Source organism: Hemibagrus wyckioides, linkage group LG16 (assembly GCF_019097595.1).
Source record: "Hemibagrus wyckioides isolate EC202008001 linkage group LG16, SWU_Hwy_1.0, whole genome shotgun sequence".
In the NCBI taxonomy this organism is placed as follows: Eukaryota; Metazoa; Chordata; class Actinopteri; order Siluriformes; family Bagridae; genus Hemibagrus; species Hemibagrus wyckioides.
The window spans coordinates 9126744-9150102 of NC_080725.1; the positions used below are offsets into that span (position 1 = coordinate 9126744).

At 40.0% G+C, this 23359-nt stretch overlaps 1 protein-coding gene across 4 annotated transcripts in view; it reads left to right on the forward strand.

Annotated features, from left to right (window-relative positions):
- The first annotated feature begins 5078 nt into the window (after positions 1-5078).
- The window catches only part of rph3aa (rabphilin 3A homolog (mouse), a), a 32664-nt gene continuing 14383 nt past the window's right edge, over positions 5079-23359 (forward strand). The window contains exons 1-3 of one of the 4 annotated variants that reach the window (XM_058411236.1): positions 5079-5274; positions 20182-20316; positions 21144-21273. In XM_058411236.1, the coding sequence (XP_058267219.1) occupies positions 20210-20316; positions 21144-21273 (237 nt within the window). In that variant the 5' untranslated portion in view covers positions 5079-5274; positions 20182-20209. Of the gene's footprint in view, positions 5275-20181; positions 20317-21143; positions 21274-23359 lie in introns of those variants that run through there. The other 3 variants (XM_058411235.1, XM_058411234.1, XM_058411238.1) reach the window with 3 other exon arrangements.

Genomic DNA, 23359 nt, shown 5'->3' on the forward strand with positions numbered 1-23359 from the left:
GGCATCACATTATGACCACCTGCCTAATATTGTGTCGGCCCCCCTTTTGCTGCCAAAACAGCCCTGACCCGTCGTGCACTGTGTATTCTGACACCTTTCTATCAGAACCAGCATTAACGTCTGCAGCAATTTGAGCAACAGTAGCTTGTCTGTTGAATCGGATCACACGGGCCAGCCTTCGCTCCCCAAATGCATCAGTGAGCCTCGGCTGCCCATGACCCTCTCACCGGTTCACCACTGTTCCTTCCTTGGACCACTTCTGATAGATACTGACCACTGCAGACTGGGAACACCCCACAAGAGCTGCTGTTTTGGAGATGCTCTGATCCAGTTGTCTAGCCATCACAATTTGACCCTTGTCAAACTCGCTACACTTGCCAAAAACCTTTCCTGCTTCTAACACATCAACTTTGAGGACAAAATGTTCACTTTCTGCCTAATATAACCCACCCACTAACAGGTGCCATGATGAAGAGATCATCAGTGTTATTCACTTCACCTCTCACTGCTCATAATGTTATGCCTGATTGATGAAGTAACACTGTAGTATAGCTATAAATGCTATAATCTGCTGTGGAATAAGGATCTTTCTAAACACAAACTATTTAACATGGATTATGTAACTGCAGCCATTTTTCAAAGATTGTTCTTAAAGAGATAAAAACATTACGTTGTCCAGATACATTTATGATGGATAAATATGTTTAGAGCACTGACATGATGCGCTGACTATACCATTTCTAGATTCCAGACATGGACTGGACTCTTTTCTCTCTACAGGCATGGCATCGATTAAGGCCCATGTAACTGTAACTAAATACACTTCTGAGAGCACTGAACATCATACAGAAACTCTCACTGACCCAGTACTATCGAAGTATTTCTATAATATATGGCTTTGAATGAAGTTCTCTTCATTCAATGCCAACTTCTTCAAAGCAAACGCTACGAAAGCTAAAAACTCACAAGGACTGTGGTTATATAGGAGCTTCATGATTCATTCAGTTTTTAGAAATTAGCATTTCACTAACGCTTGTGCTCCAGTGTTGGTTTCTAGAGATTCATGTTACTGGCCTTTCGTAATGTCTTTGAGAAATATTAGGCTCTCAAAAATAACACCCGCTGTATTATTGTGGGGCTGAGGAAATAAGACTCCCAGGAGAACCAGTAGTCACCACTGACTGCTGTCTTCCCAAACCGGAAAAGACTAATCCTCCTACGAACACAAGCTTCTAATAATAGAAAGTGGCACTTCAATCTCCTGCCCCATGAACAATCTTATTATGATCTGGGAATCAGTTCACAACCCGTTTTAGCAGCAGCTACTTTCACAAATCTCAGGGTTCAGAATGAGAGAGAGTGTACTGATAACTTTGTTTGACAGTTCCTAGGAACATGAATGGCTGTTATCTTGCTTGTCTTTAAGAGCTGAGTTCAATACTTCTTTCTCCAGAGGGCAGATAAGGGCTCTACGGTGGATGAGAAGAGACTAAATTTAGACACCATTCTCACTATTTTATATATCACTTCTGTTCATACGCTGTTTACTTTGGTTAACTGCACATCAGTGGTGGTTTGTCTATTAGAGGCAAGTAGACCATATATCAACCTTTCAAGTTCTTCAGGGGTGATTTACATTTTTTTTTTTTTTTTTTACTGCTCTTTGCCTGTCTTGGCTGATGTTGTGCTATTGTAGGATGGCACGCTTACTGCTCTATTTATTTACATAGACATACTATTGCGCCTACTGCCCACTGGGGAAAGTTGTATGCTGCCCCATGCTAGAGAGCAGAGCAGTAGCAAGGACAGTTAATACCAGGGTTGCCAAGTTTGACTAGTTTAAGTTCTGCAGTTTCCATCAGGATTGATAGTGTCTGTTATTCTGCCACATACCTCTTCCACCAAAGTAACTAATGCAAAGTGTTGGGGCAGGCAGTGTATCTGTAAGGTACACAATAATTTATAAGATATTTTACAGAGCTTGGGAGAGTACAACAAAACAAAAATGTAGTGTGTGCGCCACAGTGACCTTTTTTTGCAACATAAAGACTCAAATCTTTGTGGCAAGTTTTTGAGATCTGAGACTTAATGTACAGTTATGCTGGAAATTTTATCAACAGAAAACACCTGTTTCAACAATCACTCAAGACAAGCTGCTAGACTATGCCGGGTGACCGTATGTTGTTGAATCTCAGCTGTCTGTGACTGGATTTCTCTACAAAGTCACTTGCTAGTTTTGTTAGACTTATAGCGTAAATCAAGTGCAGCTTTCCGACTCATTTTTGTCGAGGCATTGTTGTGCCTAAATTAATCGGATCTAAATCAACGTCTAGTGTTAAATTTGCTACACAAATAAAATTGGATCAGATTGAACCGACAACCCAAATTAACACCATGGTTTTAACCCCGTTCTGATTATTCAAATCTCACTTGCCCTTTATGCAGGCCGTCGTTCTTGGGCTCCAGAGTCTGGCTAACATCACCCTGCTGGGCATCCTCCATGCCACCACCAGGACCACCCAGCTAATGGGCTACGACATCCCTGAGGTGTTTGACAGTCTTATCTAATTAAGGAGCAGGCCTGATGTTTCTGTTTATCGCCCCATGCCGCTTTCTGTTTAGCCTGGCTTTTGTTAGGGGACGAAATCAGTTCTTAATAGAGCACAAAGAATCCAGAGTAACACGATGCTTCAACGAGGAAAATAGTCCTTCATCAGCTGTGCAGTGCTTATGACACGGTAGGAGGTGCACTTTTTTTTGTACTAACGTTTGCGCTTCCAGGGAAAATAAGATGAATTTGTGAATCCCAAGGACTTCACGGCCTTCTCTGCAGGTAAATCTAGCTTCATGTAACTGCAACAAAGTCAGTAATGGGACTATAGCTACCAAAAGGGGAAACGGTTGAGCATATTATCAATTAAAAAGCAAGGTATAATTAACACGGTTTTCTAATCCAGCTTCCAGCAAGTCTCATCACCTCTTGTTTCTTTTGCATGGTCACTTAGAAGATTCATTACTTAGTAGATACAACCCACAACAATTCTGCAATGCAGAAGCCCCAGCAGGGAGATTGAAGATCCGTGCTGTAAAATAAATGAAAATTAACTGCAGGGTGCTGGTGGCAGCATGCGTTTGGGTGATACCTCAGGTTACATCTTGCTCTTCTTCATTCCGGTCACACTCCTCCAGCAATGCCCCTAAACTCAGAGTGTTCGAGTCCCTGAGGCTTACACCGAGCATTAAAGTGAGCAGGAAACAGGAAATGAATGGAATTTTTAAAATGATTTGATCTCTGAATACTTTGAGTCATCTTATTAATATTATAAAATGTTTAATTTGTTCTGAGAATACACCTGTAACAAAATATCATGTTTATCCCTACATAGGGATTTATAGAATGCACAGTAGCTCTCGGACACCTCCAGGCTTAATTATGCCAGGTTTTACTATTCTAATGAACAATTGCCACAAGGTGGCAATAAAGTCGTGGTGCATTATCAGGGCCTTTGACTCCAGTTTGAAATAAGGATAGTGGATTGTGTGTGTGTGTGTGTGTGTGTGTGTGTGTGTGTGTGTGTGTGGTAGGGGGCATTTCTGAGTATTTATAGCTACATCTGGTTAATTCCTTGCAAATACACCTGACCCAGCACATTAGGCCATTAGCAAGCCCTGGACTGCATTTGCTGGGATAATTATCTGAACTGTGCTGACATCTTCATACCCTGGTAGAGATGTAGGGAATTCATCAGGGCGGCAAATTCACAGGACTGGAGATAAAATGTCAAATTGATACAGGTGTATAGAGATAAGACCGGTGACGTCAAGGAAAACTGGGTCGCTTTTTCTGGCAGGTTTGATTTGGTACTGTATGTCTCATTCTTCACTTTCTTCTTAAGTGTTTATTTTATAGATTTTTGTATTCCAGAAAGATGAAAACCTTTAACACATGTAACAGAATGGTTGGAAAGTGTATGTGAAGAGAATAATGATATTTCAGAATCTGATACAAATGTCAACCTTTATTCCACTTGCCTCTAATGATTTTGGCTGTTTTTGTGATTCTCTCTGGCTGTATTTTCCCCTTGCTACTCTTTTCTAATGCCTTTGTGTCTCTCTTTCCTCCACTGCTGAATTGCTCATAATTGTATCCATAAACACTTTATCTTGTTTATTGTAGATCCTTCTCCAGCTTTGTCTGCTCTCTGCTTTCCTGATCGTGTCTAGTATCGACTTGGGCTGCTCGGAGCAAAACCGCTTTAGCGTCTGATCCCGACTGAACCTTTCCTGGCCTTAACAAAGTAAACATTTGTTGACTCTCTTAAGCCCTTAACGAGGCACACATCAGCAGGAATGTGAACGTTTGAGCTTGATGATAAAGATCACGTGTGACTTTAACTTCATTTGTGTAATATGGAGGACGTATTGGAGTGGATAAGCAAGCAATGCGCCATTAAGTGAACACAGTGTTGTGTACTGTAGTAAATTAGAGATATGGCCAAAAATATGTGGACACCTGAGCGTGACAGTTCTTAGTTTTCACCCCAGTACTAAGATGTATTTGAACAAATCTAAAGGTGTGTTTTATAAAAGAATGTTGGCTGAGTGCTTGAAGCTGTGAGCAACTGATTAAAAGGCTACAAGGTTAAATCCTAGCATTGTCAAGCTGCCACGCTTGGGTCTTTGAGCTAGATCTGTAACTCCTCAAGTGCTTTGCTTATATCCGGTTTCAAATGTAAGTCAGCCAAATGAGTGAAATGTAACTAAGACGTGGGGGTGGGGGGGGCGGTGCAGTGTGAATGGTACGCATCTATATGCTTTGCGTAAATAGACCCATATTAATATTAATACCTACAGTATTTGAGCGGAGTCATAGCAGTGGGGACAAAGAGCTAATTACCTTAGGAATCTTTTAACAATAGCAATTAAGAGGACTATTATTCATTGTAAGAGAGGAAAAGCCTTTGTGCATGGTAGGTAGGAGCTTTTGTGCTCAGCAACTCTGTGATTTAATGCAGGCGGTTGAGGGAGGGGGTGGAGGTTTCTCTCTCTCTCTCTCTCTCTCTCTCTCTCTCTCTGTCTCTCTCTCTGCTCTCTCTCTCTCTCTCTATCTGTGAGCAGCAGTACATTGAGGAGACAGTGTGTGTGCAGGAGACACAGGCAGGCATTTAGCTCCATCTCAAACAGGCGGAGTGATCTCTCGCTCCTCTCCTCTTCTCTTCTCTCCTCCTCTCTTCTCTTCTGCATCGGAACGCCGCGCAGATCATCAGTCGTGAGGTAAGTTTTCCTCGCAACGTTCACCAAGTTCTGCCGACATCTTCATCCTTTAGTTGAGTTAGAGTGTTTGCAAGACATAATGCACAAAAATGGAATATGGTTTTCTTGAATTTCTTGATGCCTGAATTTAGTTTTTGATTCTAGTTACATAACACTGACACGAACAATGTTCATATCCTACAATACTGTACGGAAACGTATGGAGGATGTATGATCGAACGGAGGGTCTGACATGATGAAGCAATAAACAGCGCTACTTTCCATCACGTTGAGGCATGTAAAAGATTAGAAATTAATTACAAAGTGTTTTTAACAAGCATCCATAATCACTGCTCTGCCTGTAGTTATTCCTTCGTGATCAAGACTTGCGAGTATTAATTAATTTGTAACGATTATTAGGCAAGTAGTTTCTCATTTGTACCAATTATATCTGCAAGGATTAATTCATTTGTGACTTATATTTTTGCTAGAGCATTTTCACAGGATCATAACACTAAATGATTATATGACCTATTCCAAAATTATATACAGTTTGCTACATGCCATTATGTACATATATGTTATGATATAGATAAATTCTTTTAAAAGGAAAAAATATGTTTGACAATGAATTGTTGAATCATACCTTCGGGTCTCATTGTTCATTCTCGGAGTGTGACCATAGAGGAGCAGAGCATCTCGACAATAGTAATTTGGAGCAGCACTACAGGGATTTGCACACACCTTCAAGAGACTCATGATCGGTGTATTAAATAAGGAGAGCTGACTCTTCAGAGGCTGTGAGCTTTTAGACTGTGAGTCTGATGGTATGAAAAAGCAATAAAAAGTGATTGCTCTCTTACAGACCAGACTTAAAATCTACTATATTATTCATTAGGCTGAAAAATGTTTTTCTTTGTTACACACACTTTACCGGGGTAAATGTGAGAATGTGATGATACGAGTAACAGATTCATCTGTATTTAAAGTTAGTTAAACTCTCACTGGGTGAACTCTTATCTTTTAATTGTCAGCTATGATTTTCATTTATTTATTCATTTATTTATTTGTTAATTATTTTTTACAATTAGGCTTGAGAAAGGAGTGTTGCACTTTGCAGGTATACATTAAAGTCAACAGTAGTATATGTGGCTTGGAGATCGAAAAGGCGCATTAGGCTTCATGCATATTAATGATGTGAAACAGTGGAGAGAGCTAATGCACTAAGAGTTGACGAAAAAGTGAAATATACAATTTTTTTTTTTTTTTTAAGGAAGGAGCGTCTCCCTAATAGGTCTTGTTTCCTTTTTTAAACCCCAACACTTCCAGAAATATCAGGAAATACCTAATATCTGGGGTCTGTCTTAAGTCAGTCATGTGATGCACTGGACTCAAGTGGATATCATTATCAATGCAAGCATTATAGCAGTGCTGAAAGACTTCCAGTCAGCATGTTTTTTTTAAATGTGATGTCCTGTATAAAAGCATTATAGTCAGAGCAATTTGAGATGAAATGTGGCCTCGTAGTAAACGTGGCAGAGGGAAAACAAAGCGCTTAAAGCCTTCTGTCTGTTAATAAGGAGCTGAGACTGAACAGCTGCTTAAACGCTCCCTCTGTAACCCGTGTCTCATCACAAGCATGGGCACATTGTGTTGACGTGTCGTAGGAGGGCTTTCCTCACACTGAGGAAGCTGCAATGAATCAATAAAACAATGCAATTAACAGACAATTCAACTTGGAAATGTATTATTATTTTTATTTTTTATTTGCTCAGGACAAATCTGTTGTTGCCTGTTGGTGCTGGAGCGACGCCTTCAGCAAATTCCCGCAGGAAATCTCTGGCACAGAGGCATGGCAGCTATGACGTTAATAAACACTCTACAGTCAGAGGTGTGTGTTTCTTCCAGCTCAGGCAGATGGTCAAGCACATGCCTCGCAGTGTGTTATTTTGCATCCTGCAATATAGCCGGTGTAGTAAAAACAGTATTGGGTTTAAAGCACAGCTTAATCTCACGAGAGAGAAAAAGTCTTCAGAAGGGATGAACTAGCTGAGGTTCTTAATAAGATGGTAAGCTTCTTGCTTCGAGTGAAACTGGGTGGGTGGTTGATCTGCTCTGTGTTAATACAGATATATATATATATGTGTGTGTGTGCGTAGTGGCATTACAATGCAAATTAAACATCAGTGATGTGTTAAGCACCAATGTTGACATGCTTTTAGAATCATTTTAAGGATTTTTAATTTCTTTTATAGATTGTCATCATTCATTAATCATAGTAGGCATAAAATTCTGAAAATCTCATTCCTCCAGAGCCTTGTTTTGTAGTGGTCATGCAGTGTGTAAACAGACATGCATATACCTTGAGCACAGAATAAAGACCCTTCAGCCCAGAGTCATTCCACACAGCATTGCTTTTTTTTAAAAACCCCCCCCTCCTCATGTCAATTTGCCATTCCCTTCCCTGGGCTAGTGACAGTTCGCTTGTAACACAACGAGCAGTGGATGCTAAGTGACAAGGGTTTTCTCCCAGCAACGCACTGTAGCAGACCACGCATCGCTGTACTCGGGAGCCTCATACACCAGAAAGATTTTATTCCAGCTATAACAAAATCCCTTGAGCTAATGTTCAGCACTCTAGTGTTTTCCCTGCTTTATGTATTAGACCATGCATAACTCCAAGAATAAAGTGTGCATGTAGAAATTAGTCCACTGTTCTCTGCCAGGAGGAGGAATTGCTACTAAGAGGGATGCAATCCAAGTGAGGGAGTAGTCTTACCTCACACCCAGTGCTCCTGGGATAGTCTCCAGATCCATCAGTATGAAGCAGTTACTGAAGATTATGAGAATTTTTAGTATCAGTTCAGTATCAGGTTTGAGCCACGCTTTGATATAGATCTTGTATCGGAAATAGAAGTGAAAATGTATACACACATACTCTTAAGGTTAATGGCCTTTTGATTCTTGGAACTTTCTCAACCTGCAGTAGGATGCTACATCGAACCTGAGATTCCCATGAGAGGCTTAAGAAACTCTTTAGTGTTCAAAATACTTTTTTTTTTCTAACACTGGCTGACTGGAGATCTTTAAACATCTTCCTTATAAGAATAACACATTTTTGGGGGGCATTTGTACTGTATGATTTCTTAGTTCGTCAGTCTCAAATTCCCAGACTGCATCCATTAGAATTGAAGTGACATTTTAAACATTATTTGTTGTGTCCACCTATGCTGATATACATTAATCAGCCACTTTAATAGGAACATGTGTTTATTCATGCAATGATCAGCCCATCAAGAGGCAGCGGCACAATGGAAAAAAAAATATTTAGACCAGATGAAGAGCTTCGGTTTGTGATCAGAATCAGGATGTGACCACAGTTACTCTGACGGTGACATGGTTGTTGGTGCCAGATGGACTAGTTTCAGTATTTCTGAAATCTGGGATTTTAAGGCACAACTCTTCTTGTCACAGAAAAATAAAATCCAGTAGGAAGCAGAACAGTCGTAGGAGAAGATAAGAAGTCTGTAGTAACTCAAACGGCCACTCTTTACAAACATGGTAAGCAGAAAATCAAGCAAAGCATCGAACAAAATTTGTGGCCTATTGGATACGACAGCAGAAGGGCAATTGATTTCCACTCCTGTCAGTCAAGAGCAGGAGGCTGCAGTGGGTACAGCCTCACACTAACTTGATAGATTGGAACAACATTGCCTGGAACTTTTTTCAAATCTTCAACTCTCCAGTGTCAGCGTACACTGTTCTCGGCTGACAGAAGTGGAACTCGATGTGCTCTTCTTCTGTTGTAGCCCATTCCACCTCAAGGTGCGATGTGCATTCTGAGATGCTTTTCTGCTCAACACTGTCGTTTATTCATATTTTTCTGTGCATCTCTCATTTAAATAAATGATCACAGATTTTGTTCTCAGAACAAAAGGTAGTAATTGAAGGTTGGGAGGAAATCAGTTTTTGTTCAATGGCCTCTTCCATAACTGCTCAGCCTTCTCTCATTCCTCTGACTTGTCTGTCTGTCTGGAACAGCTAGCACATCTAATTAACCACAATCATCCCAGCCATGCCTGATTGGGGATTTCCACAGATTTCCTTAAAGCTGATCTCTCTTCACATCTGCTGCATTCTTTTCTTCATAATCTTGCTTTTTCATTCTCCTTTCATTCAAACTCTTTCCATGTTCATCATATCCTTTATTCTTTATCTCTTCCCATATTCATTGCTTCATCATCTCTGCCTATTCCTGGGCTTCCTGTTTCTTGTGTCCCATAAAAATAGTGATGATGCTGCAGGCATTGCTCTTCCTCCCTCTTATACTGCAGTCCTGACATCTCAGTATCTTCCATGTATAGGATGCCCAAGGGCTTTTTAATAGTTTCTTAAACTCTTGTTCTTGTTTCTCACCTATCATGTTAAATCTTTTTTTTTTTTGGGCCACATAAATATTCTATCAAACAGCACTTTATTACTGGCCTCCTGACTTGTTCCATGGATCTCTACCTGATATGGATTTGTGGTGCTTTTGTGGTTTCATGAAATCAAGGAGGGGCAGGTGTTGGAATTACAAGAGACCAGACACTGTCTGGATGCCCCCCAGGGTTTTTTTTCCCCCACACATCTTGACATGAGCGTCCTCAATAAAGCCAGACAATAATACAAGTCTACCTGCAACAGCTGAGGATTGGAGGTAAGACATTGATACTGCTGTTTCTCAAGTGTGAACAAACACAGATTTGCCAAATGAAATTTCAGAGCCAGATTACCATCGATGCTTCAGTTAGAATTAGGGAGTTATATTATCTTCTATACTGCCCTTTTCTTGTTCTTCTCGCTCTGCTGTACCCATCATCAACCGTATTTACCCATTATTGGTTGCTATGTCAACACCGAACATACCATTTCTCTGCATTATAGTGGCAGGGTCTGTGCGTGACTCTTCCAGCTCTTCACTTTCTCCTCATTTCTGGCAACTATTTAATCATTTATTTCACCTTTGCCTCCAGGATTGTCCTTGTCAACGATTTTTGAGACTAAGCCCAGTGACTTTAGCTGGATGTCATCACCTGTGTTTCTTCTTCTTGGCTTTTTTAATGCCTTATAATTGACTCGCATAAGAAATACTGTGTTTACATGCACACCATTAATATGTCTTATTACCAGATAATTCATTTGATCATGTAAACAGCATACAATAAGAAAATTGGATTTAAGCTGTTACTGGGTTTTAAGAAATCCAGCCCAATAATCAAGTTATACAGAACTTGTGTACCTTTAACCTGAAGTCTGCACATGTGTGTGTGTGTGTGTGTGTGTGTGTGTTAACCAGAAATGAAAAAAATGTCACAAAAATAATAAAGGCCACAGACTTTTTTAATGCAACACCAAATGTTGGTAAATGGTGACAAAGCGATATTTTTTTCAAAGCAAACTCCCAAAATAAGTATTTGGTTGTAAGATAAATCTTTTAAAAAGACATTATTGAGAGTAATGCAGTTATTGAATGAGTTATTGCCACAAGCTGATTTCTTTTGTTAATCAGATTATTGTATTTATGAAAATGTACTTGACCAAGTCTTTGGAATCTCTTTATTGAGTGCCAAAACAGAGCTTATGTATTGTTGAAGTGCGTCAGCATTACATTTTTCCTTTCCTTTCTTTCTTGGCACTCCTGGATAATGGTTTTCATTTCTTTAGGGTCTTTTTTTCTTTCTCCCACCATCTCCACCTTGGGACAACGGTGTCTGATGCCATCTCTCTCTAGATGACCCTTGCCCCCCCCACACTTGAAACTTGCCATGAAACTTTTTGGCTCTTCTTTCATCAGGAACAGAATTGCATTACAGTTTTATCATCATGGTATCTCTGCCCCAAGGCAACTCAGCCCTTCACAGGTGCTGTCTCGTTTATTGGTTATAGAGTTCATCTCTTGCTGTCCTGCTGAATTCACTCTCCTTCTCTGCTGACTGTTTATCCCTTTGCTATACTGCATCCACTGAGGTGATCTCTTATTAGAAAAACTGCAGAGCTCACAGGCCTTTAGTGGAAAACTATCACTGACTGGCACGTTACCAAATTCCTGCCCTATACCTTCCCTGCTTACGTTAATGTGCAGTGGAAAAACTCTAGTAATGGTGGCATGGCCACACACACTTATACACGGGTAACTGTGTCACCACATACTGATTGCAGAATTTTCAAACCATCATCAGAAAAATAAACTAAATATCTGCGAGTTGCATGACAAAATAACCACATGCAAACCTAGAATTGCCAAATGTAATGCTAGAGATGGATTGCATGAGTGATGTAAAGTTATCGTCATTGGACTCTAGAGCTGTGGAAACTTTTTCTGGAGTGATGAGTCACATATCACTACCTGACAGGAGATGCTAGAAGAACATGACCTATATTGATGCATGCTGGCTTCAATGCCAGCTATACTGTATAGCATGGTGGCAGAAGAATAATGGTCTTGGGCAGGTTTTCATGGTACTGATTAGACCCCTATCCCCTGAGCAATACCACATACAAGTCTAGACAACACTCTGCTTTCCACTTTATGGCTAGTTTCCTGTCTCAATACAAAAGCCATGTCCTATCAGAATTAATTTGTTGAAAGCAGATTAGAAGAATGTACCTTGCCTGCACCAAGCCCTGACCTCAAACCCCATCAACAACTTTAGGGTGAGCTTGATGGGTCATTTGCAAGCCAAATCTAAAAGCCCAACATTAGTGCCTGACTTCACTAATGCTCTTGTGGCTGAATGGAAACAAATCCCTTCACTGGAAGCTTTCCAAGAAGATTGCAGCAAACTGGGCCACTATTCTTTGTTGACACAAATGAACAGATTTTTTTCAAAACTCTGGCACTCAGCTCTAAAGATGTTTGTTAGGATTCATGCATCTTCCTGTACAATCTGTTAAAAACTCCTTGATTAAATTCCATCCCAACTTCTAAAGCATTGGTCATCCAAGACCAACTGGGCCTATTTATATGCACATAAAAATGTAAATAATCAGAAAAGCTAATCAACTATAACCATCGCATAAGCAGCAGTTTGAAAAGATGTTGTGGGTTAACAATAGAAACGTCTTCACTTATGACCTCCGCTGATAATAGCCGCCATGCAATCGGGGTAATTTAGCTAGTGGGTAGGAATTGGCAATGAATATGCTGGCATATTTGTTTCATTATTTAGTCTCATTCTAACTGTGTTTATATTTAGCATTCAAATCATTAACACCTAATTAGTGAGACTAAGCCTTATGTTTGAAGGAATGGCCTTTGAATATACAATGTGAATTAAATGGCTGTATTCCATACAATAATGAATGAATTAATTGCAACAGACTTTTTTTTCTTAATTTGCCTGAGATAAATAATTGGGATTTCAGTAATAAGCAAAATGAAAATGATTATTACAGCATTTAGGCAAAATGAGGCAGGACACAAGTGCAGTGTATTTGCAGTCAGTGAACAGATGAAGGTTAGAACCAGCCAGTACATTGAAACACAGGAAACAACTGAACTGAACTGAGGGCAAGACACCTTTATTATCGCCACATATACATACATTACAGCACAGTGGAATTCTTTTCTTCGCATATCCCAGCTGAGGAAGTTGGGGTCAGAGCGCAGGGGCAGTTATGATACAGCACCCCTGGAGCAGGGAGGGTTATGGGCCTTGCTCAATTGCCCAACTCTGGAGCTTGATGGTGCTGGGGTTTGAACCCCGATCTTCTGATCAACAACCCAGAGCCTTAAGCAGTTGAGCGACCACTGCCCCAAGACTCAGATTTAATCTGAAAAGACTTAAAAACTAAACAAGGAGCAGCAAGTTATGCACAGATAGAGTAACTGGTGTAAACACAGAAAAGGTGCACACATTCAGGAAACAAACCAATGACTGGACATGGGTGGAGACTGGCCTAAAACAGAAACCAGACAAACACATTGTATTGTGTATCACAATTATAATGTCAACCATATAATATGTCTTAATTGTATGATTAAGGTGGCATGGCTTAGTGGTACCTCTAGGGTTATAGGGTTGATTCCCACCTCTGCCTTCCATGTGTGGAGTTTGCATATTCTCCTCATGCTTCGGGGGTTTCCTCCAGGTATTTTGGTTTCCACCCCCAGTCCAAAGATGTGCTGTAGGATGATTGGTGTCTTTAAGTTGTCTGTAGTAGTGTGAATGGGTGTGTGATTGTGTGCCCTGCGATGGCTTGGCACGCTGTCCAGCGTGTCCCCCTTCTTGTGTCCTGAGTCCCCTCGGATAGAGTCCAAGTTCCCTTAAACCCTGTGTGGGATAAGCAGTTGAGCAAATGGACAGATGGATGAATGGATAGATACACTTTAAATTCTGATTCATTCTTTGACTCATGCATTATTGTCCTCTTCGCCTCTTCTCTCTGCGACTTTGATTTACTTAAATTTGTTTGTGTAAGACGTTATTGAATTTAGAATAGTCTTCATCATGCCACTTTTCCACTCCCATCCATTGAATAACATTCCAAATTAAATCTCCATGTCTGGCTTTTGATCTATGAATTTCATTAACCTATTTCCCATGTACTCCACACACATTATGTTTTCTGCTAAACTTAGTTAGGTACAGTTTTTATTTCTCTTTTTTGAGGCTGAGAAATACCAACAGGAGGGCTGAGTTTGGAAGGATGAGAAGAGCAGGTGTTGAAGATAAAGGGGACCAGACACTGTCTAGATGCCCCGGGGGTTTTCCAATACATCGCACCATCAGAGCCCTCAATAAAGTCAAATAACACAGGCCTTGTTGGAACAGCTGAGGATGAGTGTAAAGATTGGCACTGGAGTCACTCAAGTGTGAACAAACACGTGGATTTGCCAAATGTAGCTTTTGAGACCGAGAATGGAGTTGAGACTCTATAGCTGCGGTTTAATACTAGAGTAGCATATAATCAGTTTTCCGAGCATATTGTTTTCCCGGTGCTCACAGCACATTGTTTTGGCAGAAAGGTCCTGCTGTGTGAAATCGTCTTGAAATGGGCAGAGTCGTCTCCGATTGTGTAAGGGCTTGATGCATGTAAACAAATGACCTCTAGTGTAGAACACAAGAAACAGAAAAACGTATATTGTAAATTTTTCTCTACTTTACTATTCCTGCATGTCTTTAAAGTTGCACTTTATAAATCTTCTAATGAAACGTAATATTTTTCATTACAAACTTGAGCTAAAAATATACATGACCTTACCGATCTTCTCTCACTTATTATGATATATTTCTGTTTTATGTTAATTGGAAATCTGTAATTTTATCTCCTGCCAGCCAGATAATTACTTGAAACTCCACATCTATTGGACGTAACACCGTACACTAACTGTACTAACTCAGACTGATATGCTTGGCATTGCATTAATTTTTTCAGCTCATTACTTATGAATAATTAGTACATCCGATCTTTGCACATGTAGAGGTGATGGCATTGAATTATGGTGCGGATAATACGCTTCTAATCCAGTGTCCTGAATGTACTTCAATAGTAAATGACATTTAGAGGTTGACTGTAAATTAATGTCCCTTTGGTTGATGCAGATAATCCATAGCTGGTGCATGGACTCAGATTCAGTCATTTGTCTGACAGGACATTTTAATTGGACAGGAGTGCATGTGCATGATTTAGAAATCTTTTTTATTTATTTATTTAAAAAAAAAAAAAAAATCTTGTGGCATTTTTGTAGGTAATGATCTCAAATTTGCCAGTGTATTTACAGCACACTCTCTGCTGATTTTGTGGTATTATGTAAGATCCAGACACACCATATATAGATCTGTGAGTTAGTACAGAATACTTTCTCATATCCAGAAGTAATTGTGTGTTCAAATCCAAAAGATGGACACCAAAGAAAAATTTCCAGCATGTTCTACTACACGCTGAAGAGAGTGACGTTTAATATATAATAAACCTGATAAGCGCTAAAAGTGTCTCTTTTTGCAGTTAGTCAGTTGAATGTCGAACTATTAGCAAGGGCGCGAATCCCAGCTCCTTTTGATTTGCCGGCTTTGAAAAGCGCTGATGAGATGAATAGTGACAATGATGCTGAATGCGGTGCAGTTTCCGTTCATCTGTGTTTTTTTTCTCCCTCCTTTACACTCTCGCTGCTTCCCTTCTTTCCCTCTCCTCCCTTCCTTGCCATGCTCCCTCCCTGCCTTTCCCTGCCCTCCACCCCCAGACAGCAATCAGTCACGTCTTCTGCTAGGTCGCCCTCACTGTCAGCACTCTCTCCTCGACATTTCAATCAGTGGTTAGCATGCCTCTATGGGGCAAAAGCTGAATATGACTAAAGCGGTTGAGCTAGAAAGATCAGCACACTGACTCATTGATGATAAGGCATACTGTAATGTCAAAAGGCACACCACAGACATTTTAATTTTATCTCACTGCAGCTGTGTAGGAGAATAAACCGCAGAGGTGGCGATACATGTCATAATTTTCAAACAATAAAACTGATTTTTATTTTCTTAGCTCCAGGCACATGCTTTTTAGAAAGATTTGCATAATAAGCATGCAAGAATTTATTTCTTTGTGAAGTTAAAAACGTTTGTGAAAATGATCGTCACCATCATCACCTCTACTGTCTGAGTAGGTTTCCTCCAGGTTCTCTGGCTTCCTCCCAACACCCAGAAACATACCAGTATTTGGATTGGCTATGCTAAAATGTGTGAATGTATGTGGTGTTCCTGTGATGAACTGGCAACCAATTAAGTGTCTAATCCCACAATGCCCACTGTGACTGAAAATGAATGAAAATCTATCAAGGTCCACTCTCAAGTTACACATATAATGAAGCATCTATGAATTTGTATTTCACTCTTATTGATGGATCCCATTACACTAATAAAGACTTACACACAGAACAGCAGCTGGACATAAGAGTAAGTTGCAGGGTGAGTGTAATATAATCCAGTTTCATGAGGGTCAGTGAAACACCATTCCGATTTGCAGCGTCTTCTCTGGTGTTCATCCAACACAAAACAGTAATTCAATTTCATTTTTTACACCTGACCTTAACTACTCAGCCTACGAGCTCAATATACTCCTAACCTAATGACGCACATACAGTCTTGGAGATACCCACAGTTCAATAGACCTTAATTACTAAATAAGGTATAAGGTCTTGGAAAAATAGCAAGCATCATGTTATGCACTTAGGTGGTTTAGTGTATTGGAGTAATGATTTGGTTATCTATGATTAAGGACTTAAGGTAGGACACAATCGCTAGACTCGACCAGGTCAATTTTGACTCCAGTACGACCCTTTGATGCTCTTTGCTGGTGGAACAGTAAAGCGTCAGTCAATTCTTTCCTCCTCCCAGCAGCACTGCTAAGGGAGATGTGTGAGCCGTCTGCAAAATACTGTGCTTGTAATTAACAGGCAAATATTAATTATAAGATTTATTTTATAATGAAATTCTGAGTTTGTTCCTCTCATTGACATCATGGTCTATTTTTCACTTGGGGTAAACATTACCAACAATGCTATGAGAAAGGGAATGCTGCATTTGACAAACATCTGAATTATGCCATTTTCTTCCTGTGTTGTCAAGCTTCAAAGTGTGGAAAAAAATCATGGACGTTCATGTGTTGTGTTTTTTAACAATTTTTTAGCACAGTAAATAAATAAAATCTAGCTTTTTTTGCAGCAGTGCTTTCGTCCTTTAATTGTTTGTGTGTACACTGTGCTTAAACCGGTCTAAAGCTTTTACATTCATGTTAATGACAATGCTGTCAACACCATCATTCAGCACAATTGTGTAGTTATAGCTGCATTGCATTCTGGTAGTTTGAGACAGGCATTTGTTTTCCACCAACCTCTACAATACACTATTTGAATCAATGTGCATTAAATTAATTTTCCTCCTTTAAAAACACATTGAGCATAGCTTCCCACAACCATTTCTCAGCTTTTCAGAGAAACGGTCATGTTTCCAGTTCATGTAGTAACACAATATGACAAATCAGGTATTTTTTCAGAACACAGGAAGTCTCTGAGGTCTCTTAAAACTTTCTACTTTTCTGGTGACTGGGAGTTGATGAGGCTCATGGGTATTGTAGTAATGTTTGAGTGTGATATACTGTGCTACTCATACTTTCCATGTGACACCATACCATGATATGTATATGAGAAAAAGTGAAAGCTTATTTGATGAACCTGTTTAGTCTAATCACATGACATGAAAAGCACATGTCATTTTATATATGTGAAGTTGGCTATGATCAATGTGTTTAATAAAGAGATAAAAATATTTATTAGATATTTAATCTTCTGGACCTATTTCATGCTTGTGTACAAATCTGGAGGATATATAGCACCATATCCAGTGAGCTAGGGACTAATCACAATCACTGCAGCATCCCTCAGTGCACAATTAAATCATGCTCTTGTGAAAAAGAAATGTCTGTTTTCTGACTACTTGAAAAACCCAGTGGCAATAAAATATGGGTCGAGACCCTTTCAGTTTGAACAGACAGATCAAACATCTGTTGTCTGGCCAAATGTTTTTGACATACTGAGAAAATCTTAGTGTGTGTGGGTAGTAGTTAAAAAAAGGCAGTGGTGTGTGGTACGAAGTCAAAAAACAAACCCCAGCAGTGTGTGTGTGGGACATGCTTTTGCTACAGACCACGACAAAGCAGCTGTTCCTCCTCCAGACAGAGGAGAGGTGGGTGTGGTTGTTATATTGGATATAGTGGAATGTGATTTAAAGAGCACTTGAGTGAATGTTTGAAACATTGTTTTGCATCACCGGCTTGATGGAAAATGGTGAGGAAGTTTCTTAGGAGCTAACAGTCAACAATGCTTGTTTAATTCTGAAATCGTTTAATTGTTTTCTTCTGATTAAACACCATTATGACTGCACCAGCAATGTTCCCCTGTGTGCATTAACTTCTCATGAGAATAATAAAAATCCAGCACCAACTAACAAATTGGGAGCAGAATCACTAAAGCACATCAGAAATCTTTTAATGTACACATATTTAACGTGCTTGGGGGCGGAGTGTCCTTCAGATTCTACCAATATGTTGACTCTTGACAGCTCTTGGGTTAAAGACACTGAATCCTATTTACAGTGAGTATAAGGCTCAAGGGACAATCTGGTTTTGAACAGTTATGAGGCTTTCTCTCTCTCTCTCTCTCTCTCTCTCTCTCTCCCCCTCTCTCCTTCAAGAAAGACTTAAACCATCAGTGAATTTGCAAGGACACTAGCATTGTGGATTACAATCTATTATTTCTCCATTGAGCATTTTAAGCACTTGCCTCCTGGCTGGTTTGAAGAATCCCATTCACAAGCCAACATTTTGGTCCAGAAATTCAAGCTTCACGATGCATAAAGAGAGCTTTAAGCATCTATATGCAATAAAATTCTTGTGCTACAGTTGTATACACAGATACAGTGCATATTTCACCAATTTTTATTGTCGTTTACTATTATTTTCAGTGCATGCATTGAAAAGCATTTTATGTCATGTTTAAAAACAGCACAGGAATTGTCCAATTGGTCAAAACCATCAGACTTTCCCACAGGAATACAGTGAGCAAGCAGAGCATGCACATTATGTGACTGGAAGCAAAGGCACACAGTCATGCGAAATTTGGTCTCATTCATAAATTCACCTTTAATGAAGCTGTAGAAGCTTGAATGGGAAATACTGAAATAAATTTCAGCAGAATTTGTTCTCCAAATACTTCTTTGAAGTAAGTGACCTGCTTTTCACAGCGAGTTAAAATCAGATCTGACAAATAACCTAAAATTTCCTCACTTGAAGAATTGAGAGCGGTGTATTATTAGTCTGTGGTACGACATCCAAACAGACAAAGTGGAGAGCTCCGAGCACTTGCTGTTTTGACGAGGCTTAACCCCCTGATTTCTTCGTTAGCTGTGGAGAGCCACACTGTTGATTACCCCTGCATCCCGTTTAATGGACTCTTGAGTATCCTGCCATCTGCCAGAATGACCTGAGGCAGTCAACCTGCTGACCTTCCAAACACCCAACAGAACTAAACTGGGCTGAATTTTCCATAAGCATCGTTATTTATTAAATGGTAGCATGAGCATCAAATTGAACATTCACTCTCACAGTGTAGATGAGATTCACTTTTTATGATGCTTTAGGTGCTGAACTGAGCAATACCTGATCAGAGCAATGAGTTTGTTTCTATGGTAACATTCAGTGATCAATAACTCTTGTGACTTTCAACACAACAGGGTTGCCTTCTAGCCAGTATCTATGCACTTATTTTTTAAAAATAATTTTCTGTAGTCTTCTCTTTGTATCAGAAAAGAATCCTAAATAATGCAACATTCGTTACGCTGCAGATGCTTATACTTGAAATGACAGTATAAATTTACTTGACTTAGAGTTATTAGGTTTCTAATTCAAGCACATAGGAACACATTAATACGACTGCGACTTGCACATGCTGCAACAATCTGTCATAGCTATAAAAACAACCAAGTCCAGAACCTTCAGCCGGTTTACGAGCCAATAATCTGTTTTAGTGGTCCTATTTGCTTGTTTGACATTCAATCTGTATTGTAGAGTAAACTAGAAATATGTCGTAGCAGGCTGGATCATACGTGAAGATGTCTAGTTAAGACAGCTCCTAACATAACAGAAACGAACAAAAGTATTCATTAGCTCTTTTAACAACTGCTGAAGTTATTTCATGTCAGGTTTTATTATCTACTTGCTTCTGCTTGCCAAAGGTATTAACTGTTTTGTCTGTATACAGTTAAAATATAGCCATAGCTAGCCAATAACATTCCTTTCTCAAGACGTTTGGCTCCAAGTGAATGTGTTTGCTGCTGTATCGAGCGTGATTACATGCGAGTGTGCATGTGTGATCCTTCAGCTCTCTCCTTGTGGCTGTAGGACAGGCTGACAGCTGTACACCGACCAGATGGAGTTCACTGGTGCCGAGGAGCTGACGGATGAGGAGAAGGAAATCATCAACAGCGTGCTGGCCCGGGCCGAGCTAATCGAGGCCATGGAGCAGGAGCGGATTGGGTGAGTAGAGTCTGACATTATTTATTTGATTGTATTATTTTAGCTTCTTCCTTGTACTAGCAGCTGGTAGGATGAGTGTTTAAATTAGAGGTGTGCATTGGTGCCAGGACAACCACAAAAACCACGTTCATTAAAATAAGAACGCATGTGGTGATCGCTGATATCAAGGATTGGTAAAACTTTCTGCGAGAACGGACAGGATTGGCCAGAATTCTTCAAGGTGGGATAAAATTATCAGTCCCTGCATGTGCACACCTCTAATTTAAATCTCTTTGAGCTAACATAAACCTCAGCTAATCCAAAAGTGCTGGATCATCGCTGAGTCTCTGCTCTGATCTCGGCTCTGTTGGATAATGCAGAAAGACTGTTTATTCCATTGGGGATAACTGAAGTAAGAGTATAAGTCCACTTCTACTTGATCTAAATGAAAAGAAAGAGAGAAGATGGGGAAAAATGGACTCATTAAAATCTTTTTGTTAAAGTGTTTTAGAGTGATTCAGCACAAGCACAAGTGTCTCAGCATTTTTAGGATGCTACTGCGTTTTGGCTCCATTACAGCCGCTGTGTGAGTCAGAAAGAGCTAGACTGTTCTGCAAGTCATTAATAGTGAATGTTAAACTCCAGCTTTGTATCAATCATTCTGCTTAGCCCTTCGTCTCTGTTTGATTTGCTGATGCATTCCACCCAGCCTCCTGACCTCAACACTTCATTTGCAAAACGACTTTTTTGATTCCTTCGATCAGCAGAATTTAAGTGGAGAGTGGTTAATGGCTTAAAGGAGTAGTTGTAGGAGTGTGTAATGAGCTTACTGCTGTTGTGTCCTGCAGACGTTTGGTCAATCGGCTGGACACTATAAAGAGGACGGCGTGCGGTGATGGCCACTCGCAGTGCCTGCTCTGTGGCCAGCAGCTTGGAGTGATGGGTGTTAACACAGCCATGTGTGATGAGTGTAAGAAGGTATACAGCAGAGGAGCCTTACAATCTTTACAGAACAGCTACTATCTATGTGGCCTGTATATTAAAAAATAATAATAATACATAATTGCTTTAACAAAATTAGAATTAGGATTAGAATTTGTTTTTCTAATTATTTTTAAAGTTTATATTATTTTTTTTTGTAGCTGCCCATTATTAAAAGATTAATGTGTAGTAATTACAAGTAATAAGATAATATCACAGGAGAAAAAAGTATTTAATTGAATTAATTAATAAGTAAATATGTAGTACCTGTAAGTAATACTTGGTGCAAGTTGGAAATATAAGGAAATAATCATAATAAAAAACTATATTTGTGTGCAATATTTAGATCCATTATTCTAGAGCCATTTTTTTATACTTGACCATTGGTCAAGTATCTGGATGTGGCAGAACAAGTGAGCAGGGTTGAATACATATATATTTTTATATACTTATACTATAGTATTGTTTGTCCCCCCATAGACTCTTTTGTGTAGAATCAGAACACTAAGTCCTAATTAAATCTATTTTATTCTCAGGTTGTAACACTACCAAATAGGGAAAAGATCAAGGAGGTTAATAGTTATGCCATGTAAATCAACAAACAGGCATTCTTTTAGTAGATTCAATTTCATGACACGTTTGTTAACCATACATACCTACATACACTATATTGCCAAAAGTATTCGCTCACCCATCCAAATAATCAGAATCAGGTGTTCCAATCACTTCCATGGCCACAGGTGTATAAAATCAAGCACCTAGGCATGCAGACTGTTTTTACAAACATTTGTGAAAGAATGGGTCACTCTCAGGAGCTCAGTGAATTCCAGCGTGGAACTGTGATAGGATGCCACCTGTGCAACAAATCCAGTCGTGAAATTTCCTCGCTCCTAAATATTCCACAGTCAACTGTCAGCTGTATTATAAGAACGTGGAAGTGTTTGGGAACGACAGCAACTCAGCCACAAAGTGGTAGGCCACGTAAACTGACGGAGCGGGGTCAGCGGATGCTGAGGCGCATAGTGCGAAGAGGTCTCCAACTTTCTGCAGAGTCAATCGCTACAGACCTCCAAACTTCATGTGGCCTTCAGATTAGCTCAAGAACAGTGCACAGAGAGCTTCATGGAATGGGTTTCCATGGCCGAGCAGCTGCATCCAAGCCATACATCACCAAGTGCAATGCAAAGCGTCGGATGCAGTGGTGTAAAGCACGCCGCCACTGGACTCTAGAGCAGTGGAGACGCGTTCTCTGGAGTGACGAATCGCGCTTCTCCATCTGGCAATCTGATGGACGAGTCTGGGTTTGGCGGTTGCCAGGAGAACGGTACTTGTCTGACTGCATTGTGCCAAGTGTAAAGTTTGGTGGAGGGGGGATTATGGTGTGGGGTTGTTTTTCAGGAGCTGGGCTTGGCCCCTTATTTCCAGTGAAAGGAACTCTGAATGCTTCAGCATACCAAGACATTTTGGACAATTCCATGCTCCCAACTTTGTGGGAACAGTTTGGAGCTGGCCCCTTCCTCTTCCAACATGACTGTGCACCAGTGCACAAAGCAAGGTCCATAAAGACATGGATGACAGAGTCTGGTGTGGATGAACTTGACTGGCCTGCACAGAGTCCTGACCTCAACCCGATAGAACACCTTTGGGATGAATTAGAGCGGAGACTGAGAGCCAGGCCTTCTCGTCCAACATCAGTGTGTGACCTCACAAATGTGCTTCTGGAAGAATGGTCAAAAATTCCCATAAACACACTCCTAAACCTTGTGGACAGTCTTCCCAGAAGAGTTGAAGCTGTTATAGCTGCAAAGGGTGGACCGACGTCATATTGAACCCTATGGATTAGGAATGGGATGTCACTTAAGTTCATATGCGAGTCAAGGCAGGTGAGCGAATACTTTTGGCAATATAGTGTATGTATGTATTCCAATATTCACGTACCTACTGAGTCAAATGGTAGTACCTTTTTTTTTTGTTTCCAAACATAAAATGCATAAATGTGTGAGGCAATTCTCCCCATCCATATTACACACTTGCATATTCATCTTACGCCAAATATTACTTGTAAATGCTACATTATTACTTG